Source organism: Melanostigma gelatinosum (assembly GCF_949748355.1).
Source record: "Melanostigma gelatinosum genome assembly, chromosome: 22".
Lineage (NCBI taxonomy): Eukaryota > Metazoa > Chordata > Actinopteri > Perciformes > Zoarcidae > Melanostigma > Melanostigma gelatinosum.
The window spans coordinates 11,997,144-12,018,215 of record NC_136655.1 but is presented as its reverse complement, the minus strand read 5'-3'; the positions used below and the strand labels follow the sequence as shown (position 1 = coordinate 12,018,215).

The following is a 21,072-nucleotide window of genomic DNA, read 5'->3' as shown; positions in this document are numbered from 1 at the left end:
ATAGGGAGCAGTGGGCTACCATTGATCGGCGCCCGGGGAGCAGTGTATTGCTCAGGTACAGTTCAACACGTGACACGTCCCAGTCGGGGATCGAACTGTTGACCTTCCGGTTCCCAGACGAACCTCTTAACCCAGTCACCCCCAAATTGATATTCAGGATAACCGATCTAAGTATTCGTGTTTCTTTTGAGATCCATACAAGAGTCCTCATTGAACACCACACAGGTAGTGCCAATGTTTTTATTTCTACATGTACATCATAGACATGATTTGGATTCCACAGTCGGCTCATTCTGACCTCAACCTCAGCTGTGTGCTAGCTTCCCCTTTCCACATGGTGTGAAGTCGTCTCTTTCTTACAGGCTTGCTATTTCCACCTGTTTCCAGTCTTTATGCTAAGCTAGGCTAACAGGCTCCCGAGCTCCAGCTACATATTTACTCAGAAAGAAATGGTTACTTTCCCAAGATGTTGAACTATTCCTTTAAGTAGGTCTGCCATTCACTTCACATACTGGAGGTAATATAAACTGTTACAAATTGTATGAATTATATGAACATATTAAATAGCACATTCAGTCAAAACATGTTGTCCTTTTCTTTAGCCTGACCTTCCTTCTGTTATTGTCTATCCACAGTGTACGTCTGCTTTCCTTGCAGTGGATTGAGGGCAGGCAGATGAACCGGCACACAAGGGTTGAGTGTGGGATGGAGGAAGCAGCAGAGGACGGTCCCAAGATGACCAGCCAGCAGCCTCTGTGTGTCCCCGACCCGGAGACCAGAAAACGCCCAGGCATCTCCACTCTCAAAGTACTGAATCTGTAATCACACTCCTCGGCTGGTTACTTTTAACTCTGTTCTTCCTTGCGGGCTGAAGTTCATGTTGTTGATGCAGTAGATTAAGAAATTCAGTTAAAAAGGCAAAAAAGGCAGCCGGTGTTAGAACTGCCCCTTCACAGCAAGGGATCAAACTTCAATAAGAGTGCAAAGATAATGGATGGATGGATACATGCTTAAATTGTGTGACGCACATCAGCAATACATCAGTTCTTGGTCAATTGAACATCAGCGTTCCCCCAAAGTAGGTATAATCAAATCAAGAGCTGCTTATATGTTGTTATCAAAAATCTTGGCTTTGACATTTCTACTCTACATCAGCATATCAACTATTGTCAAACACTTCAGTATCAGTCCAGAGCTCAGCCTTGCCTGATTGCAGCACAACATCAGCATGTGCAAAGGTAATGGAACAATTTTCCCAAAACACATAATCTATTCTACTATCGTGTCCAAGACTTTCCCCATTTTTTTTGCTCGTGGTTCATTAGCTCTGTCTGTAGATATTAGCTTTAAAAGCACCAAATCAACCCTTATAATAAAATCTACAGAAAACACAGAGTTTTTTTTAGCTCTAATTAATATTTTCAAGCATTTAGAGCATGAAAAATGCCTAATGCATGAAATGCTAGCAGAACTGTCGAGGCTGAAACTCACACCCCACAGAGAGAACGCCGGAGCACGTGTGTCCGGCTGCTTTGTGCAGTCGACACGCTCCAATAAGAAATCTACCAAGACTGGTTTACAATTATAAGGAATTTAATTCCACTGATGCAAGTACGATCACAGTTAAACATTGGAGTACATACTCCTATGAAATATTAAATCAATAAAACCCCATTTGCAAAAAACTCAACTCAGCTTCTCAGGTATAAAAAACACCGTCGTCTGAGAGCCTTCACGCGAGAGAGAAAAAGACTTAAATCAAACCTCCCACATATTCGTTCGCGACTCCTCCCCTTCCGTCTATCTCAATTGCTATTGGCCAATTTCCCTACGCATTCTGTAAACGCCTATCTCACATCTCTCTCTCCCTGAGCAGCTAACACATTCAAATCCTGTCAGTTATGACTTACTCCCTTCTATGATAGTCCTTCAGTATATAAGCTAGACTTCTGCAACTTGGCAGAAGCTTCATTTCTTTTAGCTACTAATCCTACATCACTTTATGTTTATCTTAATTATGCATTCCCAAAACCCTTATGATTATGACTAATTATGAATTCTTAAATATGAATTATTAAACACTTTTATTATATCTACTAACTACAGTTTTTTGCTCAAATTTCTTACAGAACATGTAGGAGAATTGCAGTTATGACAGATGGGAATTAATTCAGAAATAAAGGGACTCCAGGGTGCCCACACACAGATAGTTAATACCAAAGGCTGTGGAGGCTGCAATGGAGGAGGCAGAAACAGTTGAGCTTTTTTAGTTTGAAGGTTATTGTAAAAGTGGCTGTGATCAGTATTTATAGAGCAACGTAGGACATTTTAAACATGTTGCTGTTGTTGCCTGTATTTAATCATGGCAGATAAAGCATGAAATGGTGGATGTTTATCAGATAATTACAGAAAACCTTTCATTTAAAGTATACAGTTTTGGTTTCTGATGACTTGTATTCTCCCTTGTTGTTTTCTACACTCAAAAAAACGATGCTTTCAACTAACTTAATAAAATCATGGAAAGGATTTCCACATGATTAAAATGCTTTCTTTAAGTATAAAACAATTATGTTGATCCAACTTAAAGTACTTGAGTAGGATCAACTTAATTTAATAGGGTTGGTTCAACGCATTTACTTGGGTTGTGTCCAACTCAATTTAATAGGGTTGGTTTGACTTATTCTAGATTAGTCAAATTGAACCAACCCAAATGAATTAATTTAATCCGGCCCAAGTAAAATAGGTTGGACTAACCCTAATAAATTACGTTGATCTGGCCCAAGTAAATTATATTGGACCAACATAATTGCTTTTTGATTAAAGAAAGCATTTTAATCATGTGGAAATCCTTTCCATGATTTAATTAAGTTCCTTGAAAGCGTGTTTTTTTTGTGTAGTCTATAGACCCATACAAGCACCTGACAACTCGTAGTTTAATCGTGTTGAAATAATTTCCATGATTTAGCTAAGGTAACTCTAAAAATAACTTTTGAGTGTTAACATTTTTTAAATCTTTACCATGAACCAGAACTGAAACTTATGTTTTAACAAAATATACAGCCTGGAAACATAACAAGACAAATGGGAGATGTTGCAATATAATTGTATTTCTCAAAGTAGGCACTGAATAATGTTTTAACGAGCAGTTGCTCGCAAAGATACATATCAAAATTACAACTTTTCTCAACTTTCTATGACATAGAAATATCAAAATAATAAAGTACACTGCTTCAGTTATTTTTGAAAGTGCCAACATAGTGGATCTTGGTCCAGTTGAAAAATAACAAGCGGTCTAAAAAAAACAGTCTCGACCTGAACTCTAAAGAATTTGTCTTTGTACACACATTCCTCTTAAAAGATTTCAAACATTCCTCTTAAAAGGTTTCAAACATTCCTCTTAAAAGGTTTCAAACATTCCTCTAAAAAGGTTTCAAACATTCCTCTAAAAACATTTGCAATTACGAACTTGCTGTCGTTTAATGTCCTGGTGAACTCACAGGAATACAGAAAATAACACAGAGACACAGAAGTTTCTTATCTGCTTTAGCCATCAGTCGGCAGTCTCAAACTAACGGGAAAGCTTTGTTTTGAGAGCTTGTCCTTTTATGGATAGTTTGTTTCCATCTAGTTCCATCATTATCTTCTGCAGAGCTTCGAAGGTGTACTTGAGCTCTGGAGGGTAGCTCAGGTTGAGAGCATACACAAGCGCAAGCAACATTGACACCGCAAAAGGTACATTTCCCAACTTATCTAGCACTTCCACTCCCTCCAGAATGATTCCAACATCCTCGGGGTCATCACTGGGCTCTGCACCTTCTTTGCGAATGACAAGGATTCCAAAGACTGTCTCTGCCATGGCCGTTTGACTGCTTTCGATATTCTGTGACAAAACAATCAACAGTGTCAATAATTTTTCACATGTGCATTACATCCCATTTTTATTGCACATGTTCATTTTACTGTATAAACAGCTATCAATAACTATTCACATAATTAAAAGACATTATGACTACCTGATATTAAATTGTTTCACTGAGCCATGGTGAGCTACTTCAATGACTAAGCCCTACCAGTGGCTTGTCTGTTACCATGAGATCAGTGGTTGTTATTCTAGCATTACTAAGGTAAAAAAAGTTTCACGTCTTTAAAGCTAATGGCAACCAAGAGGAAACCACATCTATTCAAACTGTGATCATCCCCAAATAAAGATAAAGGTAAATGAACATACCTTGTATTCCATCACCAGCTTCTCTGGATCTTCGTTCAGGTAGACACAAAGACCTTTGAGGACGCATTCTCGTCTGACGTCAACGCTGTCAGTCTAGATATGCAGATAAGAGAAAATATGCAAAATAAAATAACATTAGGAACACCATCTCAACCAACCAGCTTATTAATCACAATGATTAACCATGCAATATCTGTGTGTGCATTAGTATGCGAACCCTTGGGATCCAGTAGCTGCTGGCGCCTATGACTTCAACTAAAACTTTCCTAAAGTTTCTTATTAATCTCCCAAGGTTTTTGAATGTTCGCTGCCGATCACAGCCTGGCATCACCACCCTAATTTCAGAAATGCGTATTATTCTGGAACCTCTCAGTTCATTTTCAATTACCAAGGGGCGTTATCAACAGGTACACACAACCAATAAGAGCAACGGGGAAGTAAAAAAATACAAAAGCTCTATGAGTAGAATAGCTTCTCTTTAACTTTTCCATTGTTATCATACCTGGGTTATGGGTACCATGATGGTCTTGATCTTTCTCCCTTGAACTCCACCTTTCTTGGCATACACCTGGATCAGGGTTTCAGAGTGAAGATCCAGCTGGGAGAAGAACTTTGACTGCAGATTGATCGTTGTGATTCTCTTGAATTCTGCATTCACCTACACAAAAAAAGAAATTAGTTTGGCTATTTTGTTTTCACTGTTGTTAGGTACACATTTGATATTGCAGTTCAATCCGTTCAAGACATGCAAATGCACAATACATGTATTTATCTGTACATGGCTTTCCTGATTAAAAATGCCACTGTTCTGGCCTTCAGAAAATAAGTTTATGAGTTACTTATCTGCCAATATGTCTTTTATACGGCACATTCAGTGCAGTCCATAAGTATTCACAGTAAAAAAGGGGGTGGTCCTTCACTTACCTCACACACATTGAAGAGAGCTGGCCACCTTGTTTTGAAAGCGGCTATCATGGGTGCCTCTTGAACGACTTCTTGCCTTCTGTGTGCAAAGGTCTTCTCCATCATCGTCGCCACCTTGTGTGCATTGTTTGTTTTCTGTACTTCTGAGAGGAGGGCCACTCTCATCTTCTCTAGCGTCTCTGCTGTTTCACCGGATGGATAGGTGGGGCAGTAATTCACTTCTGCTTTTCTTGGCTTCTTCACACCATATGCAGGACTGCATTTGCCATCGGGTTTGTGTGTTAGGGCATTTACTGCAACTTCTGGGCATCCAAGCCGCCTGAGCTTTGTTCGGTAGTTACCAAGTTTATATTTCAAGCTTGTCTTCCATCCGCCAAATCCAGTGACGGAACCTGGTTCTTTCAAACATGGATGTGTTGACACAAGAGCTTCTGCTACATCCTCAAACTCTCTGTCAGAGAGGTACACTTTGTACTGGATGATTTTTTCAGTTAAGCCATCAAGCATACTAGATTTAAGTTTATTATCAGGATTCAACAAAGTTCCAGTTTCTTTAAAAGCAGCGTTGGCCCTGTCCAGCTGTAGCTCAGTATCGTAAGAGAAACGGGGCACATGGAAGACAATGGGCCATCCAGAGGCTCTTGAGGAGGTGGCCTCAGGAGAAGACAATATGTCAGTGTCAAAAGAGCGACCAGATGAAAGGGATGATAATTCATCGAGAGAGGAGGTGGCAGCAGAAGCTGAGTAGGGAGGGCCCGGGAAGCCACCAAGCGCAAATGAATTAAAGATGACCTTAATGGAACTTCTGTCCTGGACATCTGATATTGAGATCAAGTTGCTGAATTCATTCCCAAACTCAGCATCCATGAATTGAAGCCTGAAGTCCCCTTCTACTCCACACTGCCTCTTTATTTGCTGTATGAGTTCACTGACAGACTCTGGAATCCCATCTGGAAGGATCAATCTCTGGGAATTGTTTTCTCCAAGAATGATTCTGAGCTTCACTGGAGAAGCCATTTCACAACAGTCTGTAAATGAGGAAAGACTAAATGTTTTAACAAGGGTAGATCTGAATTTCAACAGAGCAATGAGAGGACAAAATAAACATTCAACATTTAATCTGAAGGTTACCACACCTTATATGTCTATGTGTCTTTTTAATGTCACCATTCTGAAAGGTCCAACAAAGTAGTCTGCCAAAGGGTAGTCATCCGCCAGTTCACAAAGCTCAATCAAAACAGTTTCTCGGGCTGGACAGGCACTCAGCTCAAAGGCTCTGTAGTGTTCCCTGTACCACCCAGCGAACCTTCTCACCATGAAATACACTCTGTCCTGTACAATGAAAATCTGAAGAATCTCTCCAAAGTCAGGCAGTCCACTTGTAGAACCATGAACAACCATCATCCCATTTCTGAATGTTACACCTTTGCTAGACACACACTTAGTAAGGTGAACTTCAACTGTACCAGGGAAGTTATGTTCAATAATCTGAGCTATTTCTTGTTTCAAAACAGCCACAGGAACTGTTGAGACATTGGTGATCTCTAGGGCAGTTTTTTCAAACCTAGCTGATCTCAAGTGATATGAAATCATTAGCTGATGCTTCATAGCCAGGGAGAGGGGCACATTTTTAAAGCAATTAGTGTGTCGCACAACCTGCTTAAAAAAACTGTGCTTAGCCTCAAATCGCATTGTCCAGAGTCCCACAAGAGGACCAAACATCCTGATCAGTTGTGGATAGTGCTCTACAAAATGATGTTTTGGTAGCAGTTGCACATGAGGGAAGACTTCTTGGTACTTTTGTCTGTGCTCGGAAATTTTGCCCTCAAGATAGGCAATGGACTCATCTGTGTGTGTAGGAGCAACCACAAGCTCTACAATGTCTTTTAAATCCAACAGTATTTGCCATGCCATGTCGCCCTCAGGCACCAGATGCCCTATTATGAATGGGAGCAGTCTTAACAGTGCCCAATTTTCATGGGCGTTCCCACCAATTGTTTTTCTTGTAGAAAACGTTTGTGGGATCACATGTGGCCTATTTGTCTTGTCTGCCCACTTATAAGGGAAATGCAGGATAGATTTGTTGAGGGTTTCAAGATTGAAATATTTCTTGGATATCAGCAATGCCAAACAATGTGCAAGCTCTACTGGTACTATGCCCTCAAAAACATCATGCATAATATCTGGAGGATAGCCTGTGTGAAGACTGAAGTGGGCAAGAGTTTCAGAGATAACACAATGTCTTTTCACCCCAAAAGAGCTTGCACCAGTCTCTTGAGCTGATTTCACATGAGAGTCATGGAGTTCTTTTGTCCTGAGACTGAATGCACCAGACTTTACCTCTTTTGTTTGGATGTCTGTTCTTATTCCTGTGCAAAATCGACAGATATACCCACCAGAAAAGCTCTCATTGAAACCAGCTATACCGTGAGCTCCCAGGTTATCTGCCACAACAACCTGAATTGTGCCTTTAAGACTTCTGCCAAGCAATGGAATGAAAACTCCTTCTTGCTCCAGAGTTTTCATATCGTGAAGAAGAGGATGTAAAACACGGTCATAACCATACTTCTTCACATCATCAGTTTTACACAAGACTGCCAAGTAAATAGAGGATAGTGATGAATGTGAGCCTGGAGACAAATTACTCAAAGTCCAGTAGACTCCACAAAGCTTATGTTTCCTGCGAGAAGTACCCAGAGGATTGCAAACCTCAAAATCATCAATGTATAAACTTAACAAAATTCTCAACTCATCCCCTGACAGAAAACTGTTTTCTTGGAAGTGTGAACCATCCTGAGAAGATTTGTAAGTATGTTGTTTACCAGTCACCCTATTACTCTGCTGTGCTCTGTGGTTTTCAACAACAGTGTCCACAACTTCTCTCCTATCAAAGAGCTGCTGCAAAGACTTTAGTACCGGCACATATTGAAAACTTCTGTTTTCCTTGGCATCAAGTATGTACTCAATGGGTTCTACAACGTTAAAGCTCTCTTTATAATACTTGTTCCGGAGATAAGATGTGCTTAGGGGACCACCCTTCCCTATGGCTTTGAGCACGGGGTTAGATGCACAGAGAGCAGTGGCTACTTCTGTTATCAGAGACTTATCAGTTGTGGAACTATGTTTCTGAAATACACCTTCAATAATGTTAATTGAGAGAGGCAATGTTGCAGAGCTTAACAAGTAGTGCAGTTCCTCTAAGAAGTCATTAATTTTTGTGCCTGGCACATGTGCAAAATGTTCTAACTTGAGCAACGCTGCAGCAAAATTTTGCTCAATCACTTCTGGTAAGTTTGTATTTACACCCACGTCACTACTTGAACATGCACTGTCTGTTTCAACTGCAGGGTTATCTTGAGTATGTTCATCTTCCTCAGGATTATCACAGGATTCTTGTGAAACTTGAGTGGTTGTAACTACACCTGGCTTGAAATCTTTTAACGTATGTGGATTGTGTTTCCTGGTCTTGTGAGAGTGAAATGTTCCATAAACATTAGTTTGAAAACTGCAACCCCCAAACATACAAGTAACAGTTTCGTGACTCTTCAAATGAGTGCAAATGTGTAAAAAATAATCCTTCTCTGTAGGAAGATCAATACAAGTGCACAAATGACAACTGAATGTTGACAATTCTAGCAGCTCCTGGGAGTTTTGTTGAGGATGGACTCTACTTAAATGAATGTGCAAAGCATTCCATGTCTTAAAACTACATGGGCAGTTTATGTGTGGGCATGGATAGCGCTGCCTGTGCCGGTGCTGTAGTCTAATATGTTTTAGTAGCTCATATCTGCTAGATAGAGATACACTACACTCCTTACACCTCCACATCCCCTCAGCCAAACAAAACCAAAACAAATATTAAAACAAGAATGTGATAAGCTGAGACCGACCATGTACTGCCCCTTGCTTGTAGAAGCTATGTTTTGACCGACCTAACATTCCAACTGACCTAGCAACGGAAAGAGCACGCTTTACTAGCAGCTGGTTGCACTTTTTTTTTTTTAAACACACGGGAACTAGGCAAATCTAATTTAGCTAGACCATCGGACATTGGAATCGCTTGTTCAGTCAGAAACAGTCACCGTTTCATGCACCTTCTGGCAGGTCAGTGAGGTTGACCAGGACACGCTTGCGGTGGGATGGTGCAGTCAGTGAGGTTGACCAGGACACTCTTTGCTGGATAGCAGACACAGGACACTTTTGCAGTCAGAAGTTGCTGTAATAAAGTCAGATAGAACAATCAATTAATATCCATGAAGGTTAAGTTATTAAGTTGTCTTGATGAAAAAGTTAGTTAAGGAAAGTAGCTAACGTTCACTAGCTAAACTAGTGCATTGAAGTGAAAATAAATTACATTTGAAGGCACAAGTTTCAATTCCTTGGGGGTAATATTTAGGGGTGAGACTCTCTAGGCACCTCACAATTCAATTCTGATTCAGAGGGCTACGATGTGATTGTAAAAACGAGTATCGATTCATCTCGAGATTATATATATTTTCTCACTGTGACTTTCTGCTCTTTGTAAAAACACAGCATATTTGTAAAGATTCATCATGTAAAAAACCAGATACATTTACTTCAATTCAATATTATTAACGAATATAAATGTTACCCATCTTTAACATTAACATCTTTAACATCTTTAACATTAACATCTCTTTCATTGAAAAGAGAACCAATCGGAAAATAAATAAAATCGGGCCTGTAGTAACGTCCTCAGTAAAAACACAGAATTCAACATGTTCTGCATCACAACACGCTGCCCTTATTCACTAATAAATCACATACACTTATCTTCAAACAAATTCCCCTGATATAGACAATGAGCATTCATCTATCGTACAAAAATAACTCTTTCTGGAACATATGGTAAAACAATACTTACAGTGATAAAGTGCACGGTTACGGTGACTCTAGATTATTTGGCAATGGATGTCCACACAGCTTATAACTACTATCGTACCCGCTTTCCTCAGGTAACGCTACTCCATGACTTTAGCTGTGGTTGGTTGTAGAGAGAGAGAGACCGTGTCGCTGTCCGTAAAAACATTGAGATATCTCGGCTCCAAAGTGTGCAACGTAGCGCGAAGGCTCTGATTTGAATCCGGTCAAATTGTATCCATATTCGGCTAATCAAACTCAGCCACCCTCACCCAAACTCTGCTAGTATTTAGCTTAGCTTAGAAAGTAAACAAGACACGCGTGTATTACGTCTGCTGCATTCGGCAGCAGTAAGAAACGGCTAACGTAAGCAGGCTAACACAGGGACATGCGGGAGAAAGTCAAACCCACCCAGACTGCAAGGTCTGCAGCACACAAGTCCACAACATCACCCTGCAGGGCATCACTGGTGTGAACAGTCTAATAAAACCGTGCAAATCTCAGGGAAAGGTTAAGTTTCCCTGAAATTTACGTTGGCAGTAAGCAGGCTAACGTAAGCAGTAAGAAACGGCTAACGTTAGCACGGCTAACACAGGGACAGTGAATCTACACATGCGGGAGAAAGTCAAACACACACTGAGGTCTGCAGCACACAAGTCCACACGCGCTAATTTAACTCTACAGGAAGCATGCCAACGTCATTAACATTTGTTAGCTAGTTGTGAACACCTTATAATATGTCGGTAACACGTTACCTCATCATTACCTCGTCGTTACCTCGTCAATAGCTTACCGTTCACAATGGCAGGTTATGAGGCAGGTTGCAAAAAAGGAGACAACCTAACGCTAACGCGGCACAGCTAGCCGTGCACATGGGGACTGTTGGCTTTTAAGTTTGGTCGAAAATAACAAATAGCCTCAACAGAACAACTAGCTAGTTAACGTTAGCTAAGAGCTGAAGACATTTATGCACATATTATTTTACATTTAGGCGGATGATGGTGGATTTCTGCTTACCTTTTCCATGTGCAAGCCAACAAGGTGTGTCTTCTTCTCAACAATCTGCTTCTGAAGAAGACTGCCTTCGCCTTGATTTCCGCGGTCATGCCTAGATACTCGATTGTCTCAGTTTATCGCAACATGAATGGATCTAATAAATGTTACGTTTTTGAAGTTCATGCAAATCCTACATGACTGAATCACGTTCACATTGGAAACATGAATGAATGTCGTTCGAAATACATGTTACACTACAGTAAATGTAACAGCCTCCCAATATCCTTTTTTTGAGTGTAGTTGTTCATTGTGGCGCTGTCCTTCGCTGGCTTCTCAAAGACTCTGGCAGGAACCTACATGAAGAGCTCCATCACTCAGATTGAGAGACGATTCGACCTCTCCAGCACGCACGTTGGACTCATCGATGGCGGTTTTGAGATGGGTACCGTCTATCTTTTGATCTGACTTTGATCTGTTGTACATCTGACCAGGTCTTACTTCAACTTCTTCTGTTTGACTGAGCTGATGATTTTCCAAATGTCTCAATATATTTTTCCTCTGCTCTCTTGGTTTCCCTTTCTTGGATGTAGGCAACTTGTTGTTTCTTGCTTTGGTCAGCCATTTTGGGGCCAAGCTACATCGGCCCAGACTCATTGCAGTGGGCTGTTTCCTCATGGCTGTCGGGGCCTTTCTCACCGGCCTGACCCACTTCTTCATGGGACGGTAAATGCCCAACAAGTGTCCAACTTTTAGAAGAACTCCAAATGATTTGGTTCAATGTCTCATTGTGGTTTTCACAGCTACAAATACAACACAATCATTGGGTATTCCCAGAATGACAGTGTGAACATCGCCGCCTGTGTGGATCCACTGACAACAGAAGTACCTGAAATTTGGATCGAGCCCTCCATGGTAGACAACAAAGGTAAGACTGTGTGCTAAACTCAGGGGGCAAATGGGTTTACAGGTACCCTGAGGTGTGAGTGAACACCGTCTCATTTCATTGTCAGCCATGCTAGCACCGTAGCTCTCTGGATTATTTTCTTGATCTGTTGGTAGGTCCATGGGTGACCAAACAGCGACCCGCTGCCTGCTTTTAAATGGCCCGTGGTGATGTTTTAAAAATGAACTTGAATATGGCTTACGCGTATTTCTAATAAAGTGCACTTCTTTGTTGGAACACTAGATGCTGTTGCCATTATGAACAAATACTCAACCTTACTAGTTAATTCATTTATTACTAGTTGATGAAAGCGTTTACATCAGTTGATTAGGTAAACATCAAATATACAATATAAAGTCACATATCTGGGCTTATATCTTGAACCGGAGAAGACATATAGCCCAAGAATTACAAACGTAACTGAAGTCGACACATAGCAGCTGAAGTCGTGCCGTGCCAATGATAAGTCTGTATGTGGACTGCAGTGCAAGCCAACAAGAGCTGAAAGCCGGAAAGAGGAAAGAGAAAAGAGAAAAGAGACAGAAAAATCAGGTCTTATAGCATCACCGACAAGGCAGATATCTTATTAATGCTAATAAATTCAGCTTGGTCGCATATCTGCGCATGTATTTGTCAGTCTTTCTGTTGTGGAACCATAATTAATTATTCTCCTTCTCTCACAATAACATGTCATACGCCCACAAAATGCAGCGTATTGATCCTGTTCAGCCACGCTGATGAGATGTTTTCCGAAGGAAACACAATGTGAAAGTCACACACAATGCAGTATGCCAGCTTCATGCCGCATCTTATTACATTGATGTTGAATCAGCACCGCATTGTATTCATACAGACTTTATTTTCTCTTTCTCATTTACTTGTGAATGGGAAGGGGCTTTTGATACACATGCACCAAAGTCTTCTTTTAGGCAAGGAAAGCAAGGCAAGTTTATTTGTATAGCACATTTCAACAACAAGGTAATTCAAAGTGCTTCACATAAAACCATTAAAAGCATCAAAACATAAGGCAAAAGAAAAGGAGATTTAAAAACAATTAAGAACATTCATTAAAACATTAAAAAACAGTACAAGAAATAAAATGCAGTAGTAAAATGCAGAAATGCAGGAAATTGATTAATATATGAATTGAATGTGGTTCAATTAAAGGCAGCAGCAAACAGAAAAGTCTTCAATCTTGATTTAAATGAGCTGAGGGTCTCAGCAGACCTGCAGCTTTCTGGGACTTTGTTCCAGATATGTGGAGCAGAAAAACTGAACGCTGCTTCTCCATGTTTAGTTCTGACTCTGGGAACAGAAAGTAGACCGGTCCCAGACGACCTGAGGGGTCGGGATGGTTCATAAGGTAGCAGCAGATCAGAGATGTATTTTGGCCCTAAACCATTCAGTGCTTTGTAAACCAACAGCAGGATTTTAGAAATTTTAGAAACAAAATGATCAATAGAATCTGGGAACGGTGCTGACACACACACACCTACACACACACAAACAGGCACCCACATACATGTGGAGGTTTGAACATGATTTTAAAGATTTAAAAATATCATAATTATAATGTTTAACAATACATCAGAGATAGCATAAAGCAGCTTCCTCATAAATCATTTGTTTATCAGACCTTTGCAACAAAATCAATATCATGCTTTGCTATTGTGTGTGTCTTTATGGAGCCTGCGTGAGAGACTCTAGTTCCCACATGTGGATCTATGTGTTCCTGGGGAACGCTCTGCGAGGCATCGGAGACACCCCGGTCACACCTCTGGGCATTTCTTACATCGACGACTTTGCTAGAGCGGAAAATTCACCCTTCTATATCGGTAAGATATCTTTGCTCATTTTAAAGGGGTTCAAATGTCATAAATTGTGTTAACAGACCATAGACTCTCTCTCTAAGAAGCGGATGCAGTTGCTGTGACATCACCCATTGGTTTGTGGACTATGTTTTTGAACCCTCCCATTCTTCATTTTGGCCATCCCCATCTTGGTTTTTGCCGGTCGTCATTTTAAGTTTTTGCAACCAAAAGTGACACAAGAAAGTGGAGCTAAATACCACCGAATCCTGAATAAGACATTTTGTTAATGTTAATGTTAAACTTGACTTTTATGAACTGAAAACACACTGTGAGATGGTCAAAGTTGTAAGACGAAAACACAGACAACTCCTAGACCGGACAAAATGGTGGAAGCGACCTGTCAATCACAAGGTAGCCACGCCCTAAAGCATACTCTGCCTTATTGTCTATTTTACTCTAAATGGGACCATCATTTACGAAACAAACATCATGCTGTATCGACGAAGACTTGAGACAAACTGAGACCATGAACTCATGTTTACAATGTTTACTGAGGTTATAAATCAAGAGAGAAGTAGGGTCATTTTCTCATAGACTTCCATACAATCAAACTTCTATTTGCAACCAGAGGAGTCACCGCCTGATGGCCAGAAGAAAGAATCCAGGTTTCACTTTGGCTTTACTTTCACACCCGGAGGTTGGCGCCTGGAACTGACTCATTTCTTAAAACGTACCCATAGAATGAAGATATTGTCTATCCAGTTTATCCTGGTCTTCTTAACTCTTACCATATCTATTCCCAATGGAGTTCTCTTAAAATTACTTTTTTCCACCACATCGAACAAAATGTCAATCTACTGATCTGTTTGTGATTTGCAGCCTGTCTCCAGACCATCACTCTCCTGGGCCCCATGTTTGGTTTCCTTCTGGGCTCCCATTGTGCCAAACTATATGTTGACATTGGATATGTTGATATCGGTAAGTGTAACGTGTATGTTGTGCAAGACCTGTTCGTCTACACTCTGAAAGTGAGCACTAAAACTGAAACGCCCTCTGTGTAGACAGGCCAACGGAGTTAAGCCTATAAGCGCTTTTATGCTAAAATATCGTGTTTTTGACAGAAGAGACATGTTGACTTTGGCTTCAGCTTTGGTTCAGACTAATTCTGATCAGCCTGCTGCTCATGGTGCAAAGGTCTGTCACGCTACAATAGCATTAGACTGGTCAGAACAGGTTAGTGAGGTCTCTTCTGAGTGTCCCTGCGAGGAATTGTTTCGACTCTCGCCCATAGAAAAAGTTGAATCAATCATTTATTCGTCAACCACAACTCAGTCAGTCCACCTAAGTGTGCAGTGTCGCTAAAAGAGTGTCCCATCCATTTACAAATTCAAATCTGGTGTCCACTTTGGTCACGTTACACAAAGGAAGTGACAGGTTCAAAATCCAAATCAATGTGAAAAATGAAACACCCATCAAGCTTCCTGCTCCTTGTGTGCACTCACTCGAATGCTCTTTTTCCGGCATCAAGAAAGTGTGACCATCACTCCTAAAGATGCCCGCTGGGTGGGAGCCTGGTGGGTGGGCTTCATGGTGTCCTCCGTCCTCCTCCTCATCTCCAGCATTCCCTTCTGGTTCCTGCCCCGCTCGCTGCCAAAGCAGGAGGGAGACGAGGGAAAGGCAACTCCCGCCCATGGCACCCTTGATGGGACAGAGGACGTTCCCAACAACAATCACAACGTCAAGCTGACTGACATCGCTAAAGGTTGATCCTCTTCCTCCTCCCATAACAGAACATCTATGACACTGCCTTGCATTTCTAGTTAAATTGACATATTTAGTACATATTTGATATTTTAATAAATTACAGCATGTGTGCAGGTTTATGGGCATTGCTGGTAGCGTATTTTTACTGGAAGTCCTTCCACAGGGTTTCTTCCCTCACTGAAGCGCCTGTTGGGAACTCCTGCCTACTTCCTGCTCCTTTGTGGGAGCATTCTGAAGTTCAACTCTTTCATCGGCCTGTACACCTTTAAAGCCAAATACATCGAACAACAGTTTGGACAATCTGCATCCAGAGCAAACTTCCTCATAGGTAAAAAAATATAAATGTGATTTATGGGATAATGGTAAATACCCAAAGGTAGTATAACAGTAGCATAAGTGGATAAGGAATTAAGCAAACAGACATTTTATTGGTTATGAATTCAAGTTTTCGACACTTTGTAAGATTTGATTCGTGTCTTCTTTACTGAGAGTTAACGTGTCATGTCTCTACACTAAACGTGGAGCTTGAGCCAGGAACCAATCAGCATAAAGACTGGAAACAGAGTCAGCTAGCTTGTTTTCTTTACATTACATTGTTTGCTCAAACAGGTGTGTTAAACAGTGAGCTTCAGGGGTGCTGTTCGGCATTTTTATTTGCTTTGGACAAAGCCAGGCTTGCTGCTTCCAGTCTTTATGCTAATCGAAGCTAACTGTCTGTAGGCTGTCGCTTCGTATTAATCGTACAGACATGAGAGTTGTAACATTCTTCTCATGCAGCTATCAGCCAGAAAGCAAATAAGTGTATTTCTCCCATTTTTATTATTCTTTTTCAAAACATTCATGGGTGAAATGAAGTTTGACAGTTCATTCAAACTGTAGTTTTTTTTGCATTCTGAACGAGAGTTACAAAATAATCATTGTTCTATGATTTGACAGTATCAGATGAAGGTGAAAGGGTGCCAACGGTACACTGAGCCCTTCTGCTCAAAGATTAAAAAGTCATTGTAAAACAAAAGACCATAGTGTGTCTGATAGTGAGAGACTTCCCGTAAAAAGAGCCTCCCAGTGTCCAGAGCCCCTGGTGTTTTTCTTAGGTGTGTTGGACCTGCCAGCCGTGGCGGTGGGGATCTTCCTGGGAGGGCTGCTGATGAAGAGGTATAAACTGAGCTTGGTGTCAGGAGCTCAGCTCTCTTTTGCCACATCCTTCATGGCATACATCCTTCTGCTGCTGCAGTTTGGAACCAAGTGTGATAACATTCCCATGGCTGGGCTCACCATCTCATACAACGGGTCAGTGCTGAGGGTGTTATGAAGATGACCGCAACTTTAGCAAACCAAAATAACATATAAGATAAACTCTTTTTACAGCCTTAAAATACAACAACTTGCAGCTTATATAAAATATGAAACCCTCTTTGCCCTGCAGGTCGCAGAGTATATCATCCGACGGAGATATGCTCTTCTCAGAGTGTAACAGAGACTGCTCGTGTTCAGCAGAGGAGTGGGACCCTGTGTGCTCAGACAGCGGCATCACCTACATCTCTCCATGTATGGCTGGCTGCCTCAGCTCCATTGGATACGACAAGAACACAGTAGGACTGCACACGTGAATGCACAAACATACCGTGTTGACAGATGTAGGAACTCTTTAGGAATTCCTTTTAAGAATTTCCAAATGATCACCCTTACAAGCCTTTGAGAGGTTAGATTAGACATGTTTATCAGAAATACAATGTAACCCTCAAACCCTCATTCCAAAGGAACAAACAAAACAAATATTTGGATTAGAAATCTAAATTAAATACAACAATATATACAGTTACTTTTATACAAATCCTTAAATATATACAGTTACAGTCTTTCGCTAGAGAGTTTACCTAAAATAATAAGGTCCCACAAATCTTGATTCACTGTATTTTTTTTCGACCTGTTTATCCAAGAAGTCATTTAACTGCTACTTTATTCCAAAGTTTTCCAAATGATAAATATGTGGCGCTTCACTTAATTTCCAGTCAGTCCTCCTGCTACATTGTAGTTTCTCTCTCTTTGCCAGGTCTTCCACAACTGCAGCTGTTTGTCCGCCTCCTTCCCAGCAGGCAGCAGCACGTCCGTGAGGCTGGGCCAGTGTCCTCATGCCAAGGACTGCAGCCGCAGTTTCACCTCCTACATGGCTGTATCTGTTCTCAGCAGCTTCATCAACGCTCTTGGAGTTACACCTGGCTACATGGTTATCATACGGTCTGTGCACCCGAACACGGACTTATGATAAACTGGAAAAAAGATCTATATAAATAACCCTGTGTTGATTTCTAATTACAGATGCATCTCACCAGATCTCAAATCCCTTGCATTGGGTATCCAGACCTTAGTAACTCGGACTCTTGGTAAGCTTCATTACTGTCAGTTTTGAGTACAATTTTTTATTTTTTTGATGTGGACTTGTTTTGCTTAACCATCTTCCAATCGGCATGGTTTCTGATAGGTCCCAAAATATGATTGACGGACACAATGCAACAGCACATATTTGATATTTGATACCTTGTCTGTAGGTGGACTTCCTGCACCAGTGTATTTCGGAGCCCTGATTGATTCAACTTGCCTGAAGTGGTCAATCATGAAGTGCGGGGACAGGGGGTCATGTCGCATATATGACTCTAATATGTACAGGTACGCATTGGACTGAAAAAGTGTAAAAAGAAATTTGCTAAAAGTGTTTCTCCACCGCTTTAGACACCATAACAATAAGGATTTCTTCCCTTGATTGCCCTCCGTCCATCTCTACTTTCAGGATCATCTTCCTGGGTCTGATCACTTGTCTCCGTGGTTCCTCGTATTTCTTCATCATAGCCGTCATCATCCTCCTCAGACGACAGTCTCGTAAGCCGGAGCGAGAAACACAAACGCAGAATAGAAAAGCTTCAAAGGGAATTGAACTTCAGATCACATCAAAACCCACTGAGGACCATCCCGGCTCCCCTAAAGCTCCCAAACCGCGTCATGCTCCCAAAGTTTATGTGAGGATCGCAACAGAACTGGAGGAGGGAGGGGAGGTTCACAGAATAGAGCAGCTCCCCCAAGATGGCAGACTGAGCTCCTCAAATGGCACCCAGGAGACGCAACAGCTCAGATCCCTGACAGAGACCACTGTTGAGTTCACTCCTCCTCCACGTGACGAAGCAAAGATAGCGATAGACGTGCTGAAGTCTCAGGAGGAGGTGAAAGAGGGAAAAGATGAGGTTTGAGAGGAGACGGATGCACAGGTGGAAAAAGAGGACGATCTCACAGATGATGAAGTGTTTGCGAAAGAAACAACACACAGCAAAGAAACTGACAAACAAAACTAAGTTGTCCACCAATGTGCTCTCAAACAAGGCCACCTGGGTCTATTCTAGGAATGTGACTGATTTTGGCCGACAGTCACATGTACTTGGATTGTCAAGAGGAAATGTCTTTTCACCTGGGCTGTAGCATGCTCAATGCTAACAGTATTTCTTCCTCTTGTATTACAGTGTAGAGCTGTTGTATTACACTCACCGGTAGTCCTAAAGATGAAGTGGGCTACCAGTGATCTCATTGTCTAAGCTGCAGAAACATAGCACAGTACTTCTTATAAAAATGGACCAGCAGTACAACGTATTGACTCGTGTATGCACATGATGTATATGTGAGGGTTTTAAGTTTTATTTCATGCATTAAGTGTCTGTGAGATGGGGTTTTAGGAATGTGCTGGAGTGGGGGTGGTGTGAAAGTGGCAGGGAGAGGTGTTGATAAAAATATGCAATCTTATTTTCTTCTAAGGTGTAATATTTTACACCGTCTACAGTTTCGCAGTTAGTATGGATAAAATAGCTTTATAGCAGCAGCTTTAATAGTCACTAAGCTTTATAGTTACTCAGGCAATACTCATATGAGACGGTAGGGCGAGGGAGAAACAGTGGAAGATTACTGGCTTAACTGCGTCACAAGGGCAGTGCCGCCATCTTAGGGTAGGCCCAACAGCCTCGGGCTGTATTAAACCAGTCCCCCCCCGCAGTCGACAACATTTCATACACACTGACAGATGACCACGCCTTCGGGGACGGGCCAGTGTGGACGGATTTGTCCAGGCTCCACCCAGGCTGTATACATGTACAAACATGCTCCGCCTGCTACTTTGACTTTGACCAATGGGCCTCAAGGGGAGGAACCCTATATTAATCATCACACTGCCGTGTCCAAGTGTGTCTCATGGTGAATCTCTGAGAGTGCAACCATTAGAACCCATGCATGTTTAATTGTTTGGGCTGAATAACTCTGTTGATAATAAATCTATTGCTTTGATATAACTAAACGTCTCTGAGAGCTTTCGTTGTACTCTTAAATCCGCCCTAAGTGTGGAAGATAGCTTTATTTTTCACAACAGAGGTGTGAAGTTTAGGACAATGGGGCATAGGCCCAGGTGGGGCTTGTTGGACTTCAGCCAATCAGTGAGCTGATCGATGAGCTGAGGAATGCAACTTTGAGGGGACAAAGGGTTTGAAGCGCTGGGGGATTTCAGATCTTCTGCTGGCCACCGAGGAGGCAGACCAGCCTTCTGGGTGGCTCGGATTGGATCTCACATTTGATTTTATATATATAGGTTTGTTTTGTTAATAATTGTGTGATTCGGTTTGTAACTGTTTGTATCTGTTTTTATGCTTCTTGGATAATAAATCCATTTGATTTTTACTTTAACCTGCTGTTGTGTTTTGGAGGCGACTGAGACAGCATGGCTGCAAGGGGGGGGGGGGGCGATTTCTCCCTGTGTCCAGAAGTTGTGGCCTTAACATATACAGCAGCCATGCAAGGCCCAGGATGAAAAACATTATGGCGTATACCTTTGAGCCAAAAAATAATTTTTTTATGTCAATGGATACATCCCTGAATGTGTGATATTATTGTCACGTAACATTTTGCAGATCTGATCTATGCGCAGTCTTAAGAACTTTATGTTAACACGATGTCATGCTGTGGACACAAATATTGTGAAAATGATGTTTCTTCCTCATAAGTGGCTTATGTGCAAAACGTGCAAATTGATTTTAAAACTTATGTCATTGTTAATTAAACGAGCATCATTGGTTTTTTTGGCCACTCGGGGGCAACGCAACAAACTGTAAATAAAGTACTGACACATTTACCTTGTAAAGTTGAAGGGCAGTATTAGTTTTCATTTGGAATCGTGTTTTTGGCCACCTGGTGAATGTAATGACTCTGGTTTGGCTCCCCAACAACTCCTGAGGGCAATATCTGCTAATTTATCTGATAAATGCCCCGCTATGTTCACTAGCTAGTCACTAACAGTTGGTGTATTCGAACTTATTTTCCCCCATAATGCCTTCTGCATATGGAAATGATGCTGATGAGAGCCCTGAGAGTGAATCAAAAAATGAAATTGCAGGCTGTATAACCAAAACAATTACTTCTGAGATGCTATAAAGCTCTGTAGATCACAGCAGAGTTAGGTGCTAATTCTGTGTGTTGTAGCAGCTTTGAGTTTGCGTAAG

At 41.4% G+C, this 21,072-nt stretch overlaps 1 protein-coding gene across 1 annotated transcript; it reads left to right on the top strand.

Annotated features, from left to right (window-relative positions):
- Positions 1-694: 694 nt before the first annotated feature.
- LOC306796107 (solute carrier organic anion transporter family member 1C1-like) lies at positions 695-18,789 on the top strand (the record flags this gene model as incomplete). The annotated part of the gene is made up of 14 exons (XM_079294885.1): positions 695-807; positions 11,330-11,471; positions 11,620-11,752; positions 11,830-11,954; positions 13,661-13,807; positions 14,663-14,761; positions 15,312-15,545; positions 15,711-15,875; positions 16,642-16,837; positions 16,974-17,139; positions 17,601-17,785; positions 17,867-17,931; positions 18,097-18,214; positions 18,336-18,789. Exons 1-14 carry the CDS (start codon positions 706-708, stop codon positions 18,787-18,789), a joined length of 2,331 nt encoding a protein of 776 aa, XP_079151011.1. The 5' UTR covers positions 695-705.
- Positions 18,790-21,072: the final 2,283 nt, after the last annotated feature.